Raw genomic sequence first — 27,675 nt, 5'->3', positions numbered from 1 at the left:
TGGCCAGTGGCAAGTTTACCACGCGGTGTTTTTGTTTATACTAAAAAGGCAAATTTACAGGACATTTATTGCTTTATTTTTGCTTCTGTAATGATTTTAAGGGGGCGTTTTTCTGTGGAGTCGCGGCATTTTTAACCGAATCCGATCCTTTTGAGTGTTTTAACGTTTTCATTTACTCAGATGTAAGCGCAAGTACGTTTCGTAACAACTGTTTTTACACCGGGTAACTGTCAACAATCCATGAATAGGTAAAATTTGGAGTAAACCTGTGCCATAGCTCTCCAAATTATGTTATGACGCTATTTTCTTTCGAATTATTAATCATTTAAATATATCGCTCCGCGGTATTTCTCTCTCATCGAGCGTGCCGGACTACATATCTTGGTAGTCGGCAGCCAGCTATCGAAGGAGAAACATCGCAAGCGTACGGGAAATCATAATTTATGTTGTGAGACTTTGTCTATATTATTTGATGATGCGGAATTGAAGATTATAGTGAAGATATATCTTGTTATCTGTCTATTTCTCTTCGTGTATTCAGCGAGTCATTCCCCTGGAAACGTTGAGATCCGTCGGCCTGCTATTATTGTATGATTTCTTTAACCAAATAAGTTTCATTCACAACAAGAATGATAACATTGAGCAAGATAGCATAATTATAACTAAATATTGTAAAAGGGGCAATGAGAAAGTTATGCTGGCCAGACGAAAACCATTTATGCGCAGTCCAGACAACTTCGTATTTAAAGTCATGTTAATAAGAACTAAGCTCATTCTGGTTTTAGTCAGTTGTTGTTCTCAATAGTTTGTTCTATTGTTCTTAAAGGGAGACAGTGGAGGGCCGTTGGTGTGTCGCGATCAACATAATATTTGGAATCTTGTTGGTATTGTGAGTTGGGGTCGCGGTGTATGCCGAGATACGGATCCAGGTGTTTTTTGCCGAGTATCACGGTTTGTTGATTTCATTCAAACTTCTGCAATGAAATACCAAGGTATGTGTTATAGTGAAATCAATCTTATTTATTCATGCATTCAGGCTCATATATTGATAATTGACACACACTCACTATCCAAAAGTAATGCAACATCTCTGAAAAACATAGAATTCGGCAAACCGTAAGTTGAACATTCATCCACTATGTCCTGACGACTTCACATTACGTTCTACATGGAAATATTTCAATCGGTCGATTTAAGAGAGCAAAACGCACAAAAGCCCAATGGCGTTATTAAACACTTTCTCGCAGTATCAACACTTGCAACACTTTCCAACTCAAAACGTTCCTATCAATTGTTTTGATTTATGTGAATTGTGCTCACAGTTGGTCCTTCAAAATATATAGACTTTCTTTTGTTTGATGTGTTAGTTTTTCGTTGTTGCATCCGCTACCCTCACTTCCCACTTTTCATTCCATTGAATGTTGTTTTTGTGTTAACCTTTCCAGAATGTGGGCGTGAAATTCACCTCGGAAGAAGTGGAGTACAAAATTTAACTTCCCCTGGGTATCCTGGTAACTACGAAGAATTCACGTACTGCTTTTGGACTATCATTGCCCCCAAACACCAAAGAATACACGCTAGTTTCCACCAGTTTAATCTACAGAAAGTTGATTTCTTGTATATCGGAGTGGATCCAGATTCACCTAAAACTTTGAAGTACACAGGAGATGTGATACCACCAGATTTAGTATCTCCACATGAGAGGATGTATATCAGCTTTGAAAGTGATTTTGGTACTACCGCTCCAGGGTTTCATCTTGTGTTCTCCTCTACAACCAGAAAAGGTTGGTGTTATCATTTATATGTACACTACATTAGTATGTATAGTTTTTTGCTCTTCCTATCACCCATGGTCACTCGTTTCTTTAGTTTATTGCTATGTTTATCCAAGTTCGCAGTGTCAATGTCAAACTGGAAAAACGATCAGACGGTGCGGTGCGTCCCCACTCCCATATGCCAATCCGAAAAAGTCCGTTTTTCTGTTCAGTTAAAAAATGAAAATCAGCCTTTGTTTAAAGGAAAATTCACTAAAGGTCCGCCTTTTTCTATTAAAAAAAATATTTATTGAACGCAAAATACAAAATGCTCAATGTTAGCTAATGTTTAGCTAAGGATTTTCACGCTCACTTGTTTTTCTCTTTTGCAGACTTCAACGTTTGTACAAACGGTATTGAAATCATACCGTCAGATAAGCTTTGTGACGGCTCTCCAGATTGTTACGACCTCAGCGATGAACAGTGTGACACATTATATACACCAGGTATGACCGTAAACTTATGCCTCTGCCAATGTTAAACTGGCCTATTTAAAAAAATGCAAAATTTGTATTACAAATGTATATATAGGCCTATATTTAGAACGTAGCGCTAAATGATAACACAAAATTCACAAAAATAACAGAGAAAACTCAAACAGGACATCGACAGGATATACAATCAGACAGGTCGTCGTGATTGAACATGTGATAGTTACGGTAATTGCAGTTGCCCCTTAAACTGCTCTGAAACATATAATAAACATAGTAAAACAAGGTGTATTTTGGCCCTCAAACACACTTGACAGAGCTATACTAGGTTTTGATTCCGTGGCCCTCGAGCAAATATGTAAAGAACTACCGGGTTAATCATGTTAATGGAAATAACAGTGATTTTGAAGTAAAAGTTAAAAGTAGTGTGAAGATAGTTAGTGGTGAATATTAAAGCAATTTTAGTTTGCAATTAATGTTAATTCGTTACTGGTCTTTGTTTAAGATTATACAGGGGTGAATATAACTGGTATCTTAATTCTTTTGCGCACTGTATTAGAAAGTATGAATTACTATAAGGCGACAGGTGATGTTACATGATATTAATGGTAAAAAGTTTATACCGTTTTGTATTATCATATTCGGTAGATGTTTTTAACACTAGTATATGTGGAACCAGACCAGGATACCATAAATGGACGAGGATACATGGTGGGTCGTCAGTGTCAGATACGAGAGCATGGCCATGGATTGGATCCATACAGTATCTTTTTGGACACGAGTGTGCGTGTACATTGCTGAATGATAGATGGGTCGTAACAACTGCAGACTGTGTGTAAGAAACATGATATAAAACTAAATTAATAATAAGTGCCGTAGATGCAGAATACGATGTACAATTCTAATCAACTTGAACTATGCAATGACCTTAATGGCCCTGTCTTGTATACCGCGCACTGCATGGGCGTCAATTCAGGCCGATGCCCCCCCCCCCCCATTTCAAGCCCTAATGCGCGCAGTAACAAACAAGCACTAGTAAATTCCGTATTCATTCCTTTGGGTGTTGATCAAATTGGGGCCCACAAATATACAGAGCCTGTCAACTACATTTAGAATAACATGTTGGGTGTTGGTTTTATAGATCTAAAGGAAACTTAAAAACATTAAAAACAAATTAGTTTCTGCCATTACACAGAATCAACATTGGCGATCAGCTAGATGAAGTGGAAGTTAATTTTGGACAAGTTGACAACTCTGCGTGGTTTGCATCTGAACATCATATCACCAGGAAAGTCGCTCATAGCATCCTAAACCCGGAGTGGGAATATATCTTACCCGACACTACCCTGAAAAGAAATGACTTGGCTTTATTGCAACTTGATCGGCCTGTGGAATTCAACGACTATGTACGTCCTGTTTGTTTGACAACAAACCAAGATGAAACAAATGAGTATCGAACCTGCAAAGTTGCTGGATGGGGCGAAACTTCCAGTAAGTTACTGAATTTATAGGACGTCGATTCACTCAGAATGCTAGTCACTCGCTGGCTATTGTTAATACAAGGTGTACTCGGCCATTCAATTAGGCACTACACCGATCGAATTCGATGTTCAAATGCATGAAATTGTGAGCTACACCTTTACACTTTAAAATATAATTTCTCAGCCAAATAAAAATCAATACTTTTCATTATCTCAGTAAATATCAGAAGTAAACCATAATGCTTGATACTATATTTTTATTTTAAATCCTAGTGTAAAATGTGGTCGTCTTGTGTTGACGGTCGTCTCGGAATATCTCCCGGGTCGTGGTCGTCTCAGAATATCCCTCGGTTCCAAAGGCAAAATGTTTAGATTGTTCACAATGCCCTCCAAATAACTGATGCGCAGTTATTATCCTCTAAATCTTTAATTAATTGGTGTTTTTTTTAACTTAAATTCTGGGTATCTGTGGCAAGGATAGACCACCTTTTCATCTCTCAGAGAGGTTGCACTGTGGTCAAGATGAAATTTTTTAAATTTTTTTATTGAGATTTACGCTTTGGACTATGTTGACGTCCAACGATGTCAGACGTGAGATTTTTGTGTGGTGGATCGGGAAAAAATTAAAACACTTAAATTTACTCAATCCAGCGGGAATAACGCGAAAAACGGGCGATTTTACTAATGCGTGAGTGGGCTTTGAGACGAATTATTAAATCAAGATGGCCTTAGCACTCTGACTATACTATATAGATCATCGATTGATATTTGAATCCGTGGACAGGCTTGAAAATGAGAGTGTTTCGTAAAGTTCTTATATTTCAAGAACGGTATGGTTAATTGTCAAAACTCAAAAAGTTTGTGATAGCTCATTTATTCCTCAACCACACCGAGTATTTAGTTATGTTTAGTTGTGGCGTTAAAATACCCAAACAATTAGGTTTCCGACGATACAGTTCTTTCAGGGACACCTTGTGTCCAAGCACTATGTTTTTATCTGACATTGCGAAACAAATCAAATTATTGTTTTTCATATGACCGCGAAAATTAATTTCAAAGCAAAAAGGTGTATCTCAGAATTGTGTTGATAACATGTATAGAGGATGGCCAGTAGCGTAGGATGATGGCGATGTGAATTATTTACTTTCACTTCGGACTTGTAATTCATGAGCTAACCAAAAAGCAGCAAACAAAGTCAGATAAATCGGATAAGTCAGATAAATATTCTGAGCAATTCCTGACGGAGTTTCGAGAGTACTACTATACAAAACGTCAGAAATAGTTTCATTCGAACATTTTATATTCATACGTGTACCGCTCATATATACACATGCTTTTACGATTGACATGACGTCCTCTCTTTATACTCGGTACCCCGCCAAAAATATCGCGCATAGTCCATCACTAAAATGCAAATCTTACGCGTATAAGAAGTATTGGGGTGGACATTTTTAAACGTCTTAGATTTCATTGGTCAAAGTTTGTGTGGGATGATTTGTAATTTCTTGCTGTGTGATTCGTCAATTTTAGCATCACGCTACATTCTAAGACGTGTAAGATGCAGTATTACACTTTAATATAAGATGCCGTGTTACAAGTGTAAGGTTACACGTATATCGTACATGTTTTTGACCTGTTTAGCTATTTATACGAAAGAAACATACTTCGCTATCAAACATTGTCTATAACACTTTAATGTGCTCTTTTTAAATTAAAATTATAATTAAAATTATGTTTGGTCTACATTTTGACTCGATCTTTCTTATAGCTTTTGAGGATTCGAACTCCGACAACCTTCGTGAAGTTTCCGTTCCATTGGTGTCTCCTGAGACTTGCATGAAAGATCAATATCAGATTAGTTCTTTAGTGTCTAACGATATGATATGTGCCGGTGGAGACTCGCGTGGTATTTGTCCTGTAAGTGTTTCAGATACTAACAACGTTTAGGATGTGGAGTGGATGCACTGTACAGATGACATCTATAAGATATTGTTCTTAAATTATTTGCGTGGACTCAGTATAATACTCCTTGTGTTCTCACCATGGCAACTTAAATCAGTCAAACTTCAGGCAGCCAAGACTAATCACAACCCATGCGCATACCCAAGCATTCTTGTTTTGTTTCAACTTTGAAGCGCTGAGAATATTACAAAGAAAAGAACAAGAGGCTGAGTACGTTACATCACAGTGCATCAACTCCATCCATCTGCTTAATGGCGGATAACATCTTGTGAAATTGGGTGAAAGGCATTACATAGAAACTGGCGGTATCAGACCCGATAACGTAGCCAGCCCCTTGACAAAAATGGAAGCGAAAGGTGTCTCTCTGAAAGAAAATGAAACAGAAACTCGGGAAGGCAAAGAAAAAAGAAAAGGGGGCGAGGAGTCCGTTTTCCATCAACATTTACCACGATCTTGGGCCAAAATAGTGTAAAATACAAATTTTTGTGCGTTAACCCCCTTTTCACCCCCCCCCCCCCTTTCACCCTATCATGGGTGAAAATAGTGTAAAGTACAACATTTTGTAGCGCGCACATTGTTCCAATAAAAACTTTTGGAAGCTCGAAGACTTCAAATGCAATGTTTCTCAAAAAACACACAGTATGTATAATATCCACCGTGTTTGCCCCCGAAATTTTCACTCCCCCCCCCCCCCATGGTTACGCCCTGTTCAGTCAATTAGGAGTACAAACGGCAAAAACAATCCGCATTTATTAATGTTAATTCTCCTCATTTATTTACTCTTCCCTTCATTAAATCCACGGATCAGTCGAAATGAAAGAAACAACCCGGGACTAGAATATTCTTTGAATGCAAGTACAGTTACAAATCCAAGTACTCGTATTATATCTTGTACAGCTACTTACTGTACCGTACTAGCTTTAGTACTTGGAATTCAAATTTAGTTTTATGTCGCACACCGTCATCATCCCTATATCTTCGTGTTAAAATTGCCGTGATAGTACTATGAATCCTGACGTTTTTGAACAACTACGCATGGTGATTTTCTTCGAGATAGGCCGTGCGACTCAGGCTAAGCATACAATTTGAGATTTTGAGAGCCTGCCACACTATTTCTATTCTATGTTTTACGATTTTCGCATGATCAATATATGGCTGGCCGTAACCGCCACAACGTGGAGCTGCTACGCGTAGCTTACTTTTCGCTTCGCGGAGCTAAATTGACCAATCATGTTAGATCTTTTCATTACGCGGAGCCAGTGGATGCATCCTCGTTCCAGAGAGAGAAAACTCTTGCCAAAATTAATGTTTACTATGGGGATTTTAAATGAATCGATTGTAAATAAACCACGACCAGTTGTACAGGATCAATACCATTGTTTGATTAGTGTATAGTCAATGTTACCTTGCATGCATGTGTCATGTGTGTGGCGTGTTTGTTTGTTTGTTTGTTTGTCTACTGTGTCAGGCCAGGATCACTGACACCCACGGTACTGATACTCTCATACTATCACGGTGATCATATTGTTGAATGTTGTTGACTTTAAAATAATCATGATGCTGTCATGTCTACAGTAGAACTCACCACGACCTTTGAAGGACTTAAACCCTATTAAAAGCTATTAAACCAAGATAACACTCAATGAAAACAGCTCAACTATGTTACATCAGATCTTCTCTGGTTAAATACACACTGCACTTGTGTCTGTTTTACCTGTGCAATGAGCAATGAGCTGGTATTATAGTTTCAGTTGGGTGAACGGTTATAAAGCGAACGCAAGGTAACAATACTGTGGGCTTTTGTTTACGAAATGAGACAATAGTCTGCTTATTGTTAACCAGCGTTCTTGAAAATGAGAAGCTTAATGACTTAACACGGTTTAGAAATAATTTCTTCATATTTTTTTGGTACAAAAGTACCAATATTTCCAAACACCTAAATTAGCTAAAAATTTAGGACATGTTACAAAACTATATTTTCTAGAATTTCAGAGAATACTTTGAATATTGGCCGGTTATTTTTTACACAGTGACGTCAACTAGGCAATGGCCTATACTTCTAACATACACTATTTGTAGAGGTCACGCGTCAATGGTGAGCGCACTGAGTATTGTGTATAGGAAAACGGACAGTAACTACAGTATGTATGGCCTACTACTAGTATATAAAGTAAATCCGAACTGGTTTGCAGTTTGCTGAAGGTCGAATTCCGCAGGGACACCGCGCAAGTTATACAAATTAGCTCCCGGCGATACACTGCAGATCGCAGAACTGTGTGCATAGTTTACCACCACTCTGCCTAGCTATATAGTTATGTACAATACTGTATGAGTTTCTTATGAATGCATGTCCATCTTAATAATAAGTCAGTTCGTACTTTTCATAAACTACTTTTTGAATCATAACTTTCGTGACCGAGGATATCTTGCAACTACGTGACGCTCGTCTGGCAAATTCTTAATGAATAAATTCGCTTCACGTAATGAGTAAGTCGTACTTAATTGGTCAGTTTTACCTCCGAGTAATGAAAAACTCGAACATGATCATGATTGGTCAATTTGGCTCCACGGAGCAAAATGTCAGCTACGCGTAGCAGCTTCACGTTGTGGCGGTTGCGGCCTACCATATCAGTATCCCATATGATATTTCTATCACAAGAAAATTTTATTTGTTGTCAGGTTTTATCTTAAATACACTAACTGGAAATTAAATACACTAATTAGTGAGGACCGGTATTTTGCTGTGGATATGTTTAACTGCAATTTGCGGGTAAAAATTTGAAATCCTGGGTAAAAATTGTGATCATATTCAACTCTTTGAGAAATAATAATATAAAGGAATGCATGTGAAATCCAGCTGCGATACAATGTACATTATTGACACACTATCACTCTCTTTATCTACGGCAATAATAGAATATCGATTTCAATACATTGCTCAGTTTTGAGTTTGTAGTTGACTACTAAGCGACCTAAGCGATCGATTGCTAGCCAATCAGATAGAACTCCTTTTCTTGCGTTCGGTAAAATACCACTCGCCCGTCGCTCACCAACGGAGTATTAAATTTATATTTATCGAATAGGAAGTCGACACTGTGTGTCGTACCTATACCTCTTTACATAAGGCCTGTATGTTATACACTCCTAACATGCAATTTGCCCCAATTATACAGGGAGATATTGGTTCACCATTAGTTTGCGAAGATTCAGATGGTATATTTCATCTTGTTGGTGTGGCATCTTTTGGAAATGCTTGTTCTGATGACATAACTGAACCTGGTGCTTATTCAAGAATTTCGTGGCAGTTGCCTTTCCTGGTATTCGGCGTCACAACAGGTATTACTGCAGACCTGATATTCAGACTTAATGAAACAATTTAAAGGATGACGATCCGATTTTCTTATATGCTATTTTAACTTTGTTTGAATAACCTTGACCCCGGGCATTGACCACGCCCACCTTTGAAATTTCAGACCAACACCATCGACGAAAATGCCCGACGAAACACAAAAAACATTGCAATACAACGACCTCACCGCGACCACCACCATTTGGACACATGTGTAGACACATGTCATGATATAGGACAGAAATAAAATCTTGTGATGTGTGAGGGAAATTATTTGAAAAATTGGAAGAGGATAGTTATGGTAATAAGTAGTTGAAATGAAGAAGCCTTTACCAAAACCCAATCAGCCATGATATTATTTTGATTTAAAAGTATTTGTCATGGATTTAAGCTGAAATATTTTTTTTAAAAGGGTATAAGTGACCAATAGTTTGACTAATTTCAATTCGCTCTATCAAAATCGACAATTTTTGAAGTGTTCCACACTTTTTCTACAACTAATACTATTAACAAAGTACAATTCGCTCTTTCAAAATCGACACTTTTGATATTTTCAACAATCTGAATTACTTCGCCAATTGCACTGCTAATCGCAAAAACGACACTTTTCAGCTTTTCAACACATTCACTCATATATACTACCTTCACACATTGGAATTCACTTTTTCAAAATCGGCACTTTTTTCATGTTTTCAACACTCTTATATCACTCCACAAATTACATTAGTAATTTCAAACACGTCACTTTTTTGTGTGAAGGTAGTATATATGAGTAAATGTACTGAAAGTTGAAAAAGTGTCATTTTTGGAATTACAATATGTGAAGTAGGATAAGAGTGTTGAAAACATGAAAAAGTGCCGATTTCGAAACAGGTGAATTCTAATGTGTGAAGGTAGTATGAGTGAATGTGTTGAAAACCTGCAAAGTGTCGTTTTTGAAATTACGAATGTAATTGGTGAAGTAGTATAAGAGCGTGGAAAACATGAAAAAGTGCCGATTTTGAAGAAGCGAATCAGTGAAGAAGTCCACATCAGTGCCACCACCAGCAGCAACAAAACCAACACATTTTCTAAAACGTGTTTTTTCTCTCTCAGGCCGAATTCCATGTAGAAGCGATCAGTTCCGATGTAATGACGGTCAGTGTTTGCCATCACGGTGGGCTCAATGTAACGTAACATCTGAATGCAAAGATGGCAGCGATGAACATAACTGCGACTGTGAGTAGTATCCCTTTCTTGTTATCTCAAATCAAATGGCAACATGAATGACAATAGTCAATGAAATACAACACAGACAGACCAAAGGCTGAGCCCATTGTGGTCACCTACAGTGGCGTAACTAGGGTTGGTAGCGCCCGGGGCAAGAAACAAAATTGGCGCCCCTACCCCTCACCCCCACCCGAGAATATCTTAGACGCGGGCAGTGGCGAATACATAACCACCCCCCCCCCTAATTCTTCGAAATTTTAGTTACTAGAAAAAATTGATCTTGTGCTGAAATTCGCCCGAAGCGCGCGAAGATTTTGACTTTCATCGCTTGGGGGGCGCAGAATCGATGCTGAATTTGTCAATTTGGCGCCCCCTAAGGGTGGCGCCCGGGGCACGTCCCCTGCCCCTCCCCCTAGTTACGCCACTGGTCACCTATACACAGTACCTACTTAGAACTATTAAATATCAATATAATAATTATTATTATGCATATATCTTAATAGCATGTCATCTTGAGCCAGATCTCTTTATCATAGATAATCATACATATTTCAAGTCAATCATGCAAGATCAATATGGCCATCACAGGTCCTTGAAATAAATCAAAATCTTCAATAGCCTAAGGCCCTGATCCAATTTTAATGTTACATTGGTCCACATTCTGATACAAATCAGCAACAGGTATAAATGAATGCCATCCATTGATCTGAAGTCAACAATATGAGTCTGCCTTACTGTCTTTGTGACAAAATTGCACTGACCCGTAAGGTATTTCAAGCAACTTGAAGCAAGTACTGGTAATACATTAACTCTTGTGAACTTTTTATCAATCATTGTGCCTTAATCAAGAATACCAGCTACAAGGAATATAACCCTTAAACATTTAAATATGTTTAGGAGAAAGAAATGGTTTTACATCATTCTTTGTAACCTTTGTAACGTCATTGTTTTCTTGTTTCACACAGACTGTCCCGAAAAGGAAATCAGGTTGTCGTTTAATTCTACCTTTCGACTACAATCAGTTGGGTATCCTTACGGGTATGATAATAGCCCATCATGCAAATGGACGGTTACGCCTGCTACTAATCGAAACGTCTTGGTACAGATTATTGACTTTGAGGTCTATTTTTCCACCAATCTGTATGTAGGAAACAAAGCTAATCCAAAATTGATAAGCTATTCAGGCGACAAGATACCAAAACTGCGTCTTCTATCAAAAGTGGACGAATCTCTTCATTTTGAGTTTCAAATAGGATTTTATGACATCGGTGACTCTAAAGGATTCTCAATATTACTGACCGACTCCAACGATCAACGTGAGTATTAAAATACACGATTTAGACTACAATAATAAGGGCATATTCACAAACACTCGCTGTAGGAACTATAGAGAGACCCGCGAATTCCAATTCCGGGTCCAAAACTGTGAACAAAGGTTTAGGCAAAACAAGAGACATTTGCGGACCTTTATGGGCAGCGGCGTAGCCAGTTGGGATGGGAGGGGTGGGGGTGTTGGCACTGCAGGTATTTGAACCCACAAACATGATGCCAACAAACTTTGGACAAAGGACGTGGTAAAAACAATGTTTACGAAATAAAGCCCTGAGAACAAATTAACAAATAAACTACTACCTGGTTTGGATTTGAGTTAAACTGAAGTTTTCATTTCAGATCTAAAGTACTGCCCCAATGGACTTGAAGTGCACGACGAACTGATAGATTGTCAGGGCAGGAGTCATGAAAGTACACATCATGATGATACCATTGATGATCATCATCATACCAGGGATGATCAAACTGATACTGGCACCTCAGATTGGGGTAGGTACCAAGCAGAATAAGGTTGAAGCCATATTATAACATTTCTGTACATTTCTTTTACTGTCAGATATGTCCCCTTTTAATTTTGAGCCGAACAAGTGAGGGTGAAGAAAATTGGAATTTACTACTAGCGCGATGCATGTTACTCCGACAGTTGTAATACCGTACGATCCTCTGATGTGTGTGTATGTGTGTCCCGCACGCCGTGTACGTACTGACGTGTTATAAACAGTAGACTTCGGTTATATATATAAATGCGCTTTTATAAATGCGCACGTGACCAGATGGCCAGCGCCATATTTGCATTACAGCACTGTCAATCACTGAAATGACGACCATTGAGGGAGTGGCTACAGCTGTGACCTTGTTTCGTGGCTAGCACTGACAAGGAACATTGGCTGGAGGTTCGATGCTATAAATTTGCAAGGATAAATCATGGATATCGAAGGATCATGATTATTGCACAGGACCCCCCCATGTACAAACATAACAAATTTTTATTTATTTATTTATTTATTTATTTATTTATTTATTTATTTATTTATTTATTTATTTATTTATTTATTTTATTTATTTATTTATTTATTTATTTATTTATTTATTTATTTATTTATTTATTTATTTATTTATTTATTTATTTATTTATTTATTTATTTATTTATTTATTTATTTATTTATTTATTTATTTATTTATTTAGGCGACGAAAAAGAAAACCCTGTTCTACGGGCCCGACCGACCCAGATTTTGAACAAATTGAGATTTTTTTTTTTCGGTACAAATAAATGTTTTGTTATTTTCTCAAATCACAAATTATTTACAGATTTTGGTGATTTTTTGGGTTATTTCAACAACAAAAAACCGACCGACCGACCCTACTTGAAAGGTCGGTCCGCCCGTAGAACAGAGTTTCTTTTTTTCTTAGCTTTACTTATAATTTTATAAATATTATTTGTTCCCCCTTTCGGCTAGGAAAAACCCACCCTCCCCCCTTTTACACTCATAAATTAATTGTTTTTTTGCTAAGTTTCCCATAAGCCGTTTGAACCAAACTGAACAAAATTGACGTATACAATTACAATATATAATACCATGAATAATGTGTATGACGACCATACTAGAAGAATATACCATGCATAACATACGTGATTGTACGTCAAATTGTCATATAACGTATGAGCGTGATCTATAGTATACAAGTCTTCCTCAACATCTTCCAGCCGGGATGATTAGATCATGTACAGTCATCTACGTATTAATACTCTAAATTGTACGTCAAAGGGTGTACAGATTACCGATTTAGCATGGGGACACAAAAGGTGCTTAAAAACACATTTTGAATTAGTTTTTTTGTTCATTTTGATACTTAATTGAATATGAGCGAGCGAATGAGTAATTTGGGGTTGAGGAGGTCGGGCGGGGGCATCTTGCCTATTACGTTCGAGAGGGTCATTATTCCGAAAAGGGCTAAAGTTATAGTTTCGTCAATTTACGTTAAAATTAGAGTTAAAATTAGGGTCAGGGTTATGTTCAGTGGCGGCACTACGGGGAGTGGAGATACTTATCTTGACTTCCATAATAAATAAATCCATGACCCATTCCTCCCGAAGAAAATGACAGCCCCCTAAGTTCCCTATCATCACGTGCAAAAATTATCAAATAACATCATCGGCAGCAACTCAGTTCTGACCTTAATGCCAGTAAGAATCACATTTTGTCATCAATATGGCCAATTGCCATGTCCGTAATGGAAAATCTAAATAAAGAGTGAATGTTTCGCTCAAATTATTTTGCCCTTTGCAATCAATGCCACTATTTTGCAAAAACAATTTTCCTTGTAACCTGTCATTTTCGCCTATACTTTTGCGTGTGGAATTTGTGTACATCCGGGTACCTTACATCGTTGAACACGGTATGGCGACTTGTAGATGTCACGTGCGCATTTATAAAAGCGCATTTATATATATACCCGAAGTCCACTGATAAACATCGCATACGTGTTCGACTAATATTTCCATAGATCTCTGCTCTGGAAGTAGGTGGCGGACCTACTGGCCAATTTCACGACCAGATTTTCCCTACGGTTGGCAATAGTCCTGATAGTCATTGCCGAGGATGATTTCGCAAGTGCGTTTTTGAATCCTTTCGATCTGGTGGCTTTGGTTTTTAGTAAGCGCTAGATGCCAAACTGCACAAACAAATTCCAAAATGGGTCGGATATAGGTCTGAAAAATGACCAGCATTATCCTCAACTGGAGCAGCATGTTTACGAAGAGCATAGAGCATGAATAAACGTCTGCTAGCACGAGATATCATGTTTTTAACTTGTATGTCCCGACCTAGATTATTTTGAATTTCCAGATCAAGCAACTTCATGTGAAGGATCTCACCACCTAGAGAAAGTTGTGGGAGTTGGACAGGTTTTTCAAAAAATTTACATGCATATCGTTGACCTTGCACCAATCATACTTGTACCCTTCACATTGTCATACTGTTTATTGTCAAGAACCGGAGTAAAATCATCCCTTAACCACTCGGCCAAAAATGACTCAAACACCCTCCCCACGATTTTAGTCAAGGCATTGGGCGCAATTCATTTGCCGTTAACGGTTTCTTGACTTTAGGCACTGAAATAATTGTAGCAGTTTTCCAACCAGATAGAACTACACCTTCCTGGAGACCAGCATTGAATATTTTAGTTAGGGGGTCAGCCAACTCGTAAGAAAATTCCTTAATGATCTTAATAGGAATATCTTTTGGATGGCCAGCCTTGGAAGCATTGAGTTTGCTTAACCGATTTTGAGCCTGCCAGACATGGATTGTTAGAGGAGCAAGGGCAGGTCAGTAGGAAGGTAGATATTCCAATCTGAGTGGTGGCAATTGGCAACAAACATTAGAAAAGTGTTCATTCAGCATAATTATTAGCTTGTTTACTAACAGTGTTACCCAAAAATGACAAGTCAAAATCACCAGATTTGTTGTGGTGACCAGTAGTATTCCTGATATTTTTATGCCATTTCCTAGACTACACCTTTTTCAAAACTTTGATTTCATAAATAACTTTGTTTCTTAGAGGTTTATAAAGCATCATGTTACCTGATTAGAAGGCATTATTTCGTTTCAATATGAGTCTATGAATTGAACCATTTATCCAAGGTTTGTCATTAGATCTGTGCACCATGGATTTCTGTGAAAAATGTTCTTTATACTTTTCTGAAAGTGATTGCGCCATAGTATCACATGATGAACCCTCTAAAATGTCCCATGCTTTACTACAAATCCACTGGCCAAACGTACGCATACAAGAATCTTTTAAAGGCCTCGTGGTTGTTGTTGTTTTTTTAAGTTGGCTTACAGATTACCAATGGGAGCATGTTTGTCAGGTTTCTCATAATGATGAATGTATATCACTCATTATTTTGTCAAGACAGTTGATTCATGAGCCAGAAAAGTGACAACTTGGCGAAGTGAAGAGTGATTTCATAAATCTCCATCTTTAAAGTCATTAAAGTCACCAAGGATACCCTTACGAAAATGCAAGCAATGAAAAATGTGTGCGGAAGCATGCAGCGCGCGTGCGGCAGTGTGCAGCACACGTGCAGATGTGTGCAGCATGCAAGCAAGGCCTGCTGGTAGCGTGTTCATGTGTGCGAACCAGCTGAGTGCATGCAGGCACCGCACACAAATATCCACCGCGCACACAATTTGCTTGCAGAACCTGCGTGCAGACTACCAATCTGTACGCAAATTATGTGCAGACTACACTTGTGTGCGGACTGTAGGACTGCATGCAAATTGCACGCATCTTGCATGCAGCACGCATATTGCTGCATGCATGCAGGATTTCCAGATCACAAAGTTAGAATGCTGCACGCATACAGGGTTTCCAGAAGCAGTAAAGGTAAAATGCTGCATGCATGCAGGATTTTCAATGACTAATTCACCTTTACACAACTGACATCAAGTCACAATTTGGCAATGATCTAGAAGTGAAAATATTTAAATGTTTACAATGAATAAATAAGTTAGCCTTCGGACCAAAATTTTCTAAGTATTTAACCTTCAGACCATTTTTTGGCAGACCAAGAGGGGGGGGGCAAGCAAGGGGAGGGGGGCAAGCATTTTTTGGCAGGTCTAGAAGGGAGGGCAAGCAAATTCTTGTTTCGATAGTTGGCATTTCAACTTTGGGCTAATGTTGGAATGCCATTCCTGTTTTGATAGTTGGCATTGAAACACTGGCCCAATGTTGGAATGCCATTCCTGTTTCGATAGTTGGCATTGCAACATTAGGCCGATGTTGGAATGTCATGCATTGGGCCAATGTTGGAATTCCATTCCTGTTTCAATAGTAGGCATTGCATCATTGGCCCAATGTTGGAATGCCATTTCTTTTTCGATAGTTGGCATTGCAACATTGGGCCGATGTTGGTATGCCATTCATGAATCAACAGTTAATTGGCACTGCAAAAAATCAAAACAAAATTCAACATTTCTATAGTGAATGTTATCAATATTCACAATAAATTTGATCAATATTCATAAAATGATGCACTTTGGCCGGTTTAGTCATCAAAATATTGCTTATATTAACTTAAAACACTTAATCAAATGTGTATACCCCAATAGCTCAAATGGTAAAGCATCAGACTCCCATGCAGAAGGTCCCAGGTTCAAAATCAGGTAGGTTAAGTTAGATAAGTGACTTGTATAAAATTAAGCTAGGCAATTTTGGTTCATTGTGAAATGGATAGCCAGGATATGTAAGACTAATTGTAAGGACAGTATACACTGTTAACCATTATTTTTGATTTTTTTTTCATGATTTTGTCTCGCATATATATGGCCAGTACGTGCTGCACGCATGCAGTGCACGCTAATGGATTTGCATGCTGCATGCAAACTGCACACGCTCATGACCTGCACGCATGCAGCAAGCATCTGCACGCTTTCCTGCATGCGTGCCTCGTTCCAAATATACGCATCCGCACGCTACCAACTGCACGCGTGCTGCATGTGTGCTGCTTGCATGCTGCATGCGTTCAAAAACTGCGTGCCATTTTCGTAAGGGTAATAAAGCTAGCGATACTCAAGGCCAGTGTTGATTGTTACGTAATCGACATTCGCATGATGGTGTGTAATAGAGGTTGTGCATATGACGTATCATACCGTAAATATGGCGGACTACTCAAATGCATTCAACAAAAGCATGATTGCAATCTACCGCGACAGTTCGTCTCACACACATAGTAAATGCACTACGATCAAATAGGTTGATGACAACATTTAATAGAATGGACTGCACTGCGCCATGATTACGGTGAACACCGGTTCAAATCCTTTGTTTGGAGCCAATCAATAATTTCACGCACAACCTCTATACAAGTCTGTGGTATAATTGTGTCTATTGTGTCCGATTTAAGCGCTGACATATTGGAAAATGTTGCCAATCAATATTCATGAGAGTGTACATTCAACGTCCAGTTATCGAAATTGGGTGACATGTGTTTGGCAGGTGTGAAATATCTGACTGGGTGTTTTAATTACGTCACGTATTAAGGTTTTGGCATCATTAAATGGCTGCCTAGTGCTGTTATATGCTTAGATTCTATAATAATAATTATTATTTTCTTTATTCATTCCTTTCTTTTCCGTTCTCTGCACTTATTCTTTCTTATGCACACACTTAAGCAGTGGCGTAGATTTCTTTTTGACATGGAGGGGGGGGGGTAAGTACCCAGTACAGTGAACCTTATGGTACAAATGCGCGGGAAATTTTAGCATAGGCCTATTGAAACTAAACTGGTGAAATATGGGACAAAAGTGGAATTCATTCGCACGAAGCGCTAAAAAATGACATTTTGTGGCTAAAATGACCAAATATGAGGTTAATTTTGACAGAAACCAATACACAGGCGCCAATATTGGGGGGGTGATTATATCGACCATCCCCCTGGCAAAATATACACGACGAATCATTACCAGCACTACTCACGTTAGAAATATTCAAGTCAAATTTTCCGGCTTTTTGAGTCCAATCATTTTGCAAATATATTTTCCCCGCGCGGACAACACCTTCCAACAGTCATTGGATAAACAAACAGGTGACCAAGACAAACAGACCGGTCAAAAACCGGACAAATTCATGAGACATTTTGGCCGCCAATGTTACCTCAGCGCCGTAGCATCAAAAACATTATTCAAAATCTCGTATTTTGACAAAACTACAGCACCTAAATCTTGCAGAGTATCTTTGTTTGCTAAAGTACATTACAATCATGTAAAAACCAGAATTTAAAACAAATTTGAGGGCGTTCTCCACAGCAAATGTTATATATAATATGGCTTTAAGAAAGCCAATTAAGGGATCTAGAATGAGCGTTTATTGTGTTTCGACAGTATTTTTTGAGGGACATGAGAGCACCTCAGACCTATAATATTTTTCAAATTTTTGATATATAACAGTCCTCGAAGTAAATTATATAAATCCAATTATATATTCTTAAAGTGTATGTAGCTGGCAGACGATGGTGGACTACATTATTCACTGTGGCAACAGCCAATATCGTAAACAAAACAGACAATATGACGGCAACACTGCCTGAACATTGGACGCCCCGTGCTGAGTTGTGTTTTTAGCTCTATTGGTCCCGTTACAGAAAAAAAATGCACAAAATATATTTCTCAGTGAATGTATAAATTTTCACATAAAAATAAATATTTTTGGATTCAAAATAAATGTGAAGAAAAAAATAATTATAGCCGGGAGTGAGCGGGACTCGATCTCGGGACCCTATGCACCGCAGGCGAGACCCATTACCATTAGACCACGCGAACCGTGATACACAATGTGGGAAATTTTAGGTATATATCATAAACATACCGTGCGTTATTCATACAAAACATTCAAAAAACAGTACTTACAATGAGGTTCACTGGCGAACCTCAACGGATTTAGACTGATAAAATAGTGCTTAATAACATACGTACAGTTTTGGAATCATTTGAGACATTTTTGTGTTTACGTGTAAAACCAATGACAACGTCAAAATTCAGCCAATCTTGGCCGGCCCCCCCTGGTAGCTGGGAGGAAAAGCCGACGGTCAATTGAAAATTTTGACCTTTCATATTGAAGATATGGATTTTTTTCCAAAAATACCTATTTTTTTTTGGTATTTTGGGGAAAAAAATCCATATCTCCAATACGAAAGGTCAAAATTTTCAATTGATCGTCGGCTTTTCATCCCACCTACATACACTTTAAAGGTCCGTAACCCGATCGACAGCATCATCCCCCGATTTTTTTTCATTGTTGATGAGGTTTTGGTATCACATAATAGATACTATTTTTCTCATTACTATCCTGAAATTTGACGCTCCAAGTCGATGTATTTCCGGAGAAATCATGAATCACAGCGGTGTTTACAGGTATACCAGTTTGTAAACAATGGTAAATACTTTGGAATTCTGGGAGGAATTATGAACGAAATATCAGTCACCGCAAGACGGTGCGCCGTATATAGTTATGAAAACGGCAACGGTAAGCGTGGTGTGCTAAATAGCTCAATTGACTAGCGCGTTTGTTTTTACCCGAGAGGTACCCGGTTCAAAACCCGGTCTCGGAAGGGTTTTTTCCTCTCCATTTTACCCAAACTTTTTTATATTCATTTGAAATGTACATATTGCAAGGGAAATATATTTTGTTTCCTTTTTTCTGAAACGGTACGAAAAAAACATTTTCCGTTCAATACGGGCCGGGCATTGTACAGCATGTCAGCATTCGTCATTGCCTGCCCAGAATGCAATTCACGTATACCAAGGTATTGGATTGCAAATTTGGCTATTTATTCACATTTACGCTGAAAATGCTCTCGTTTTTTCACAAAGCAGCATAAAGGAGGCGATATTTGATATTATTATGTAATTTTAAAGACAATCCATATCCAAAACCAATAGGGTTACCCCCCTTTAAGTATAAATCATCAGATTTGTAAAGTTTACTTCGAGTACTGTTAAATATCAAAATATCAATTTTAATGATTTGCCATAAAATGTGTATTAAATTGCGAATTTCAAAAAATCAAAATTATTTCATATCAGAAGGACATTCTTCGTATTCAGAATGCAATTCGATATGTCTGATGTGCTCTAATGTCCCACAATAAATACTGTCCAAACGTTCATACCCCAGCCCTTAAGCAGGGTTTTTTTAAGTAATAGGCCTAGTTTAGACATGATCAATCGCTACAAAAAAAGATTTGCCCAGAACAATGGATCATTATTTTTAACTTTATACTATAAAAAATACAGGAACAGGAACTATTGGCGGTGTAGTAGGAGGAGTGGCCTTTTTTGTTATAGGAGTTCTAACTCTTTTAATACGACTGAGGTAAGTCAATGTTACTCCTAAATCAGAAGCAGTCAACAAAATGACTCAATATAAATTAGACTATGCCGTAGTCGATTTTTGAGAAATAAAAAATCCAAAGGTTTATAACTCAGAAAGGTCATCACTCCGAATTTAAAACAAGGTTCGTTATTCCGAAGGGTCAATAATCCGAATTTAGAACAAGGTCCGTTACTCCGAAGGGTGAATGACCCTACCGGGATGACCCTTCGTAGTAACGAGCCTTCGGAGTATTGACCCTTCGGAATAACAAACCTTGTTGTGAATACGAAGTAATGACCCTTCGGAGTAATGAACCTTCGGAATAACGACCCTTCGGAATATAACGGTCCTTCGGAATAACGATCTGTTCCCGGATCGGATAAAACCAGGGTTTAGTGCCAGTGGACTACGGAGAAGTCTGCACTCAATAAGAAAATATTATTTAAAAGATTGTGCACATTGATAAATTTTGATTTCTCAAAGACATTTACACAAAAAGTTTAAAAAATAATATAAATTTCCTCGAAATCAAAATGAGTTTCATTCTGAATTGACTAAAAATATGATGTGGATTATTTTCAGGCGCGGGGCAAGAAGCATACCAAGAAGCAGGCTTCATAATGTAACAATATAAAAGGACACCACATGCCCAGATTATTGTCACGATCGGCTTGTCTGCTTAACAAAGCTATCACAGGAACAACAGCTGATTAATATGCGTAAATGGCACTTGTATCATGATAGCATTATCTAGAAAATTAATCCGGATACTTCGTAAAAACCATTGCTACGACACATAAATTTTAAGGTGGTATTTGAGGCATTTTCTGGAAATTGGGAGTTGCTCTGTGCATATTTTAAACAGATTAATTGAGTAAAGTAAAGTACACTGATCAATATACCTTTTGTTTGGAGCAAATCGGATATACAGTTTTTATAATTCATCAATTTATATTTTCTTTGTATCCTATTGTTTTTATCAATAATCAATATCGTTAATGAGTTAAAATCAGTGAAAAGCCTCATGAAAATGTAATTTTTGCCAATATTTTGCTAAAAACAATGGATAAATATTCATGGTACTTTTATTTTGGAGACTTTTGACTTGAAATTGTTCATGAGATGGGAAACCACCTTGTACTTGCAAGAGTTGGTGTGGAAAGTCATTTTGGGTTTCTCCCCAAATTATTGTAAACAAAGTCAGATCTATGTTTGGAACTTGGAAATCCCCAGTTCAGTCTATTGCACATAGGAAAAACACCCCAGGAAGTGATGTAATGTGAAAGGTTAATGTGTATAATTAATCTTGGGAAAATACCTTGGATTGTGAAATGGAGATCATTTTGGAAATTCCCCCCAGGAAGTAAATGTGACAGAATGGTCTATTAATAGATTGGGAGTATAAAAATGTGAGAGCTTGAGTTTGCTGATTACAGAATATCATGGGAGATTGTAACACTCCACATGTGTGTGTGTGTCTTCGTGCTTCAAAAAAGAAGTACATTTAAACCAGTTTACATAGCCAGTAATTGAGCTATTTTTGGGCGAAAAATGCAAAGCATTTTTCGTCCTTATTGCGATGGGTTTTGGTATACTTATTTCCTCACAGCGTTGCAGAATAAAAATAAAATAATCGTGCTGTCTATGTAATCAGGAAACTACAGAGGCGATAGTGTACATTTAAATTTGTCATTACTACTTCATGTTGATATTCAAACAGTGCTATAAAGTTGTCTTACCAAGGCATGTGTTTGTATTAAAAGAAATAATTGTTTTACAACTTGGATGAACTAGAATTACTTTTATGCAAATCAGAAAATTGCAACAGATATTTTTCATTTCTTCAAGATTTAACGGTATTGCCAGATTGTACGTACAGTTGGGCTACATTAATAGCCTCATTATAGTTTTATTGATACTGGCAAACTACTTGTTAATGATACTTTAAGCACACATCCCGGGCACACATCAATTAATTTATGTCAACATGTCCATTTCACGAGGCTGTGTTTATATAACTGAATTCATTTATACAAACACAACCTTGACTAAATTAAAGAGAGTACGGTACTTAAGGGATCTGGAATGGGCATTTCGATAGTATTTTTGTGGGACATGCACATGAGAGCACATCAGACATATGGAATTGCATTCCTAATACGAAGAATGTCTTTCTGATATCAAATAATTTTCATTTTTTGAAAATCACGATGTAATACAAATTTTATGACAAATTATTAAAATTTGATATTTTTCATATTTTTGATAATATAACAGTCCTCGAAGTAAATTTTATAAATCTAATGACATATTCTTAAAGTGTATGTAGCTGGGAAGAAAAGCCGGTCAATTGAAAAATTTTGACCTTTTCCCAAAATGACCTAATTTATTTGTGTTTTGGGAAAAAGATCCATATCTTTAATACGAAAGGTCAAAATTTTCAATTAATCGTCAGCTTTTTCATCCCGACTACATACACTTTAAGTAAAAATCATCATTTCCGAATTTCAAAAATGAAAATTATTTTATATCAAAAGGACATTCTTCGTATTCAGAATGCAATTCAACATGTCTGATGTGCTCTAATGTCTCACAATAAATACTGTCTAAACGTTCATACTCCATCCCTTAAATGGGGAAACTTAGGCAGGCGATAAAGAGAAAATATATTTACTTTAGCACTTATAGATCCTGTCAATTGAGACTAAAATGTCTGTTAAGTGAGGGCTGTTATTTGAACAGTTATGGGATTAGTTAATAATATTATTTTGATAGATTTCAGGTGGTGGTCGCAGTGCATTCTCTAAATTCAGTAAATTTCCACCGTCAACCGTGTAATTGAATGGGATTATTTTGAAATTTTAAAACGCTTGAAATATCACAAACAAATAGGCCAATGTTAATAAATAATATAAATACAAGCTAAAACCGTTGGGGTTCGATAATGAACCCCACAAAATTAACCGAGTATACACCAATCCGAGAAGCGTTTACTGTATTTGGCCCTCTATTGACGGCAACACAGATGTACCAGAGCGGGAGATTTAATTCGTAATTCAATACTCATGATTGTGTATTGAATATCACTGTTGTGTACAATTCCCGGGTACCATTCTGTATAGCACACAATAAATAATGGATAGAACCCCCGACCTCGGGACACCGCAGTTTTACATCGGGGACACCGCAGTAATGGCGAAGTCGGATAGGTGTATATTGGAAAATGCCATACGGCCGGGCAAATTGTTATACGTTTATGAACATTAATAAATAGATGTAGGCCTATAGAGGATGTTACGCTTATGAACATGATTTTCAACATTGTTAACAATATTGCTAGTATGTCAACAAATGAAAGTTCTGTGATTTGTTGAAATTCTTCAATACTAAATTATTTTGAATGTCATCAAATTGTAAATCTCGAGTCACATTTTCGATGTATTAACAACTAGCTATGTAGCAAAGACGTTAACTTCATGTACAAAACATTAACGCTCTTATTTTGTAAACATTGTATACCCATAGCTACATTAATCAACAATAAATGTTCTGTAATTGTTCATTGTTCTTCATTTCTATTAGACTTTCAGTGTATTGGCAAGTAGATGTATATATTATGTATGTATAATAGATGTTATGCGTTTGTAAACACTTTATTTCATAAACATAGGATACCCAAAGCTACTTTTTATGCTAACAATGAACGTTCATTGACTGTTAGGCTAAGTAAACGTTACAGGATAATATGTAGGCCTATTCAAATTCTGCCTCAAGGTTCCTGCTTAAATTGTGTTCAAGAATCAACTAAGATTTATTTGGCCCACCTTTTGCCAGTAAATAGGCTGTCATGAATTATCCAGTGTATTTTTATTATACTTGCCCGGTCTTATCACTTGGTACACAATAGCTCACCAATCTGAAAGCCTGTTTTAATCACAATGGTCAGAATTAAATAGCCAAAATGATTAGACAAATAGGCTACACTGTCCATACACTGAGTACAGTCTCATTGCAAGATCATAGGCTAAGTACCGTAGTCCTTGTCATTTGAGGTACGTAAAAACATACTCATTATGATCGATGCGAATTATAGAAACAGTTCAAACAATAAAATAACTACACCTTTATCTTGACACTTCCTCATTTGTTCGCCCTGTTCCTTTTTAAAGGAATTTTTATTAATACAGCAACGAAGGAGATTTCGAGTACACAAATGTGTACAAGTAGTTTCGAGTACACAAATGTGGACAAGTAGTTCTGCCCTACGTTAAAGGAACTTCCTTCCAAAGCTCTACGAAGAATTTTCGGCACCTACGGTATCAGAGTTTGCTTTAAACCCACTCAAACTCTGGGGCAGCTACTTGTCTCGCCTAAAGATAAAACTGAGAAGAAATTACCGGACTAATTTATTACATCCCCTGTCAGGGGAAACCCTGAAGGGCCAGTGTTCAGAATCCTACATTGGTGAGACTGAAAGATCATTGAAAACCAGATTCTCAGAACACCGTCGTCCGAGTACTACCGTCGTCCGAGTACTGATTATGACGTCAATACTCCGTTGCTACGTATCAAAAAGTTATCATGATCGACTTACAGTTATCCCGACTGCACTGCTGATCATCATCAATAATGTTTGATACAAACGCTATTTGGGTTCGGTTGTTTATATTATTATCTTGGTGTTGTTGTTTTTTCGGCCGTCCAGATTTCGGGCGATTGTCCATTGAGACATGAATCTCCTTTTTTCTCAAATTATATCAAACAGATCCCTCGTCAATATTCAATAATCTTGCAATTTCACGGTTAGATTTTCCGATAATATGCTTCTATCATTCCCTTCTGGTGATCGGTAATTTTGGAGCCTGATCTGATGTTAAAACTGAACAATTTGGAAGTCGAAATTAAACTATAATGCGCTGCTAGATAGGAAATCCCTGTAGTGAGGCTGCACAATATTAACTGTATCATGTAGGGAAGTTTATCTCTTCTGGATCGTGGCAAATAACATAATCGCATAACAATTACTAATCCGTTGTAATCGGGGGATACCTTTATTCCTCTAGTATCACAATTCATAACCTTGATCATTTGTTATGCATCACATGTTTTAAAAAAGAGTTCAAATACCCCGGGCGTCATCTGTTGTTATGGTGGTCGTCAAGGACTGACGTCATAATTAGCTAATTAAGCACAGCGCCGCCACTTTTCCTATGGGGATTTTGTATAGGTTTTTCATGAGATCATAAGAAAGTTTGTTTCGTTATTTTCCAGCAATATTTTGGTGTTGAAAAGTTTATTAAAACTGATTAAAGGTATTATAGATGATATTGAAGTAAATAAATATGTTTCAATTTAGTATTATGTACTAAAAATGCAACAATTGTTACTGCGGAAAGACATTTCAACGCGGGAGTATGTCCGCATTGTACGCATTAACTGCCTGACTGGCAAAGGGATCTATGCATTGAGATTCGAAATAATAGGATGCAAGATTCACCTAACTACTCGCATCTTGTAAAGACAGATGCAGCGACTTTTCCAGACTAATATAAAACCAATACTTTTTGATGGATATGAGCTACATATAAGAATATCTATACTGATTAATGCGTACTTCTTAATTAACTACACATACAGACTGTAACAATAAAAATTATACAATTGCAATTTTGCTTCTCAGAAAAAAATAAAAGATTATGGCAACATAATATATGCAGTGGAATCAGTAAGAACCTTGGCTAGCAGAAAAACTTTACTTGCTTTCTGCAAACGCTATGCTCAATTAACTGATGTGTTTGCTACAACTTAGAGTGCATAGACTGATATTAGACTTTATTGTCACTGCATGCAAAAAAACATGCTAAAAATGCATGTTTTTGGCCCTTATTTACAATTGGCCAAAAAGTTTGACATTTATTGCCAGTTAGTTCCAACTGTTTTATTTGACAGCTAACTTCGACTATATTTATAATATGTATTGATCATCATGGACTTTTCGAAAGCCTTCGATACCATCCCCCACAACCGTCTTCTTTTAAAACTTCATTCATATGGTATTCGAAATAATTTACTCGCATGGATTTCAAATTTCCTGAAGCACCGTGATCAGAGGGTCGTTGTCGGTGGCGAACGTTGGTTCTGGGCAGATGTTGGTTCTGGCGTCCCTCAGAGCACGGTGCTAGGCCCGTTGTTATTTTTAGCATACAATAATGACCTACCAAATAACCTCAATTCTGAAGTCAGACTTTTTGCAGACGACTGCGTCGTCTACCGCCAAATTGTGAATGACATTGATCATATCCTTCTCCAAGATGACCTAAACACTCTAGAGAAGTGGCAAAAAAGACTGGCAAATGAATTTTAACACCAAAAAGTGTTTTGTCATGAGGGTAACTCACATCAGAAACCCCAAAATTGGAGCATCATTACTCGTTGACTGCCGATAAAACGCCCAATAAAGACTTAGTCACCGGACCGCGCCGGCCAGTTAAAGTACATGCCCTATCACACCACTCCACGCCATACATAAATTCTCCCAGTCACATTTCCCAAATATGAAATTAAAAAAATTCAAATTTTAATTTATTTCTTTTAAAGTTTGGCAGAGGCGGGGTTCGAACTCACGGCGCAACGCTTAGTACTGATGAGCCTAGCGCCTTAGACCACTCGGCCACTTGTCTTGTTGTTATTCATTTGAAACTTATTTAAAAATATAATCGCTACCACGTGACAAGCAAAGACAGAAAACGTATTATATTTTGGAATTTTATCATTAATGTGTATTATAATAGAGCTACCATTATTTATATTGTTGAATTCTCAAGCGCATCATTTCGAATTGGGTTTTATTCCTAAAGCCCGATACTGACTCCACCTGTACATTTTAATTTCATCGCGGGATGCTGAGATGTTTGAAAAGCATCGCAGCATCGCATACCGCTGCGAAGTGGAGTCAGGATCGGGCTTAATTCGAACCACCAGCATCCATGGTTCGATGTAGAGAGTCTTTCCTATTCAGAGGAAATATTGCAATTACACACCTTATTGCCTTTTAACAATAACCAATGACACTAGCACGTAATTCCAGTCAAGCACCAATCTTTAATCCTATTGTTGAAGAGGATAATAAGCTTATACTTATGTATAGCATTCGTAAAAAAGCTTAAGTCTTTGTTTGCTTTGGTTAAGTCCTATTCAAGTGGTGGATTAACCAACAATTAACAA

At 37.4% G+C, this 27,675-nt stretch overlaps 1 protein-coding gene across 1 annotated transcript in view; it reads left to right on the top strand.

The window, feature by feature from the left end:
- Positions 1–21,350, top strand: part of LOC140161308 (transmembrane protease serine 9-like) — a 36,763-nt gene extending 15,413 nt beyond the window's left edge. The window contains exons 6-17 of the mRNA XM_072184786.1: positions 827–992; positions 1,446–1,784; positions 2,147–2,260; positions 2,894–3,080; positions 3,441–3,736; positions 5,495–5,643; positions 8,862–9,024; positions 10,133–10,255; positions 11,212–11,562; positions 11,918–12,067; positions 20,373–20,451; positions 21,034–21,350. Coding sequence (XP_072040887.1) covers positions 827–992; positions 1,446–1,784; positions 2,147–2,260; positions 2,894–3,080; positions 3,441–3,736; positions 5,495–5,643; positions 8,862–9,024; positions 10,133–10,255; positions 11,212–11,562; positions 11,918–12,067; positions 20,373–20,451; positions 21,034–21,085 — 2,169 coding nt within the window. The 3' untranslated portion in view covers positions 21,086–21,350. The remainder of the gene's footprint in view (positions 1–826; positions 993–1,445; positions 1,785–2,146; positions 2,261–2,893; positions 3,081–3,440; positions 3,737–5,494; positions 5,644–8,861; positions 9,025–10,132; positions 10,256–11,211; positions 11,563–11,917; positions 12,068–20,372; positions 20,452–21,033) is intronic.
- Positions 21,351–27,675: the final 6,325 nt, after the last annotated feature.

Source organism: Amphiura filiformis, chromosome 9 (assembly GCF_039555335.1).
Source record: "Amphiura filiformis chromosome 9, Afil_fr2py, whole genome shotgun sequence".
Taxonomy (NCBI): domain Eukaryota; kingdom Metazoa; phylum Echinodermata; class Ophiuroidea; order Amphilepidida; family Amphiuridae; genus Amphiura; species Amphiura filiformis.
The sequence above is the reverse complement of the archived record's forward strand: the minus strand, read 5'-3'. Positions and strand labels throughout refer to the sequence as shown.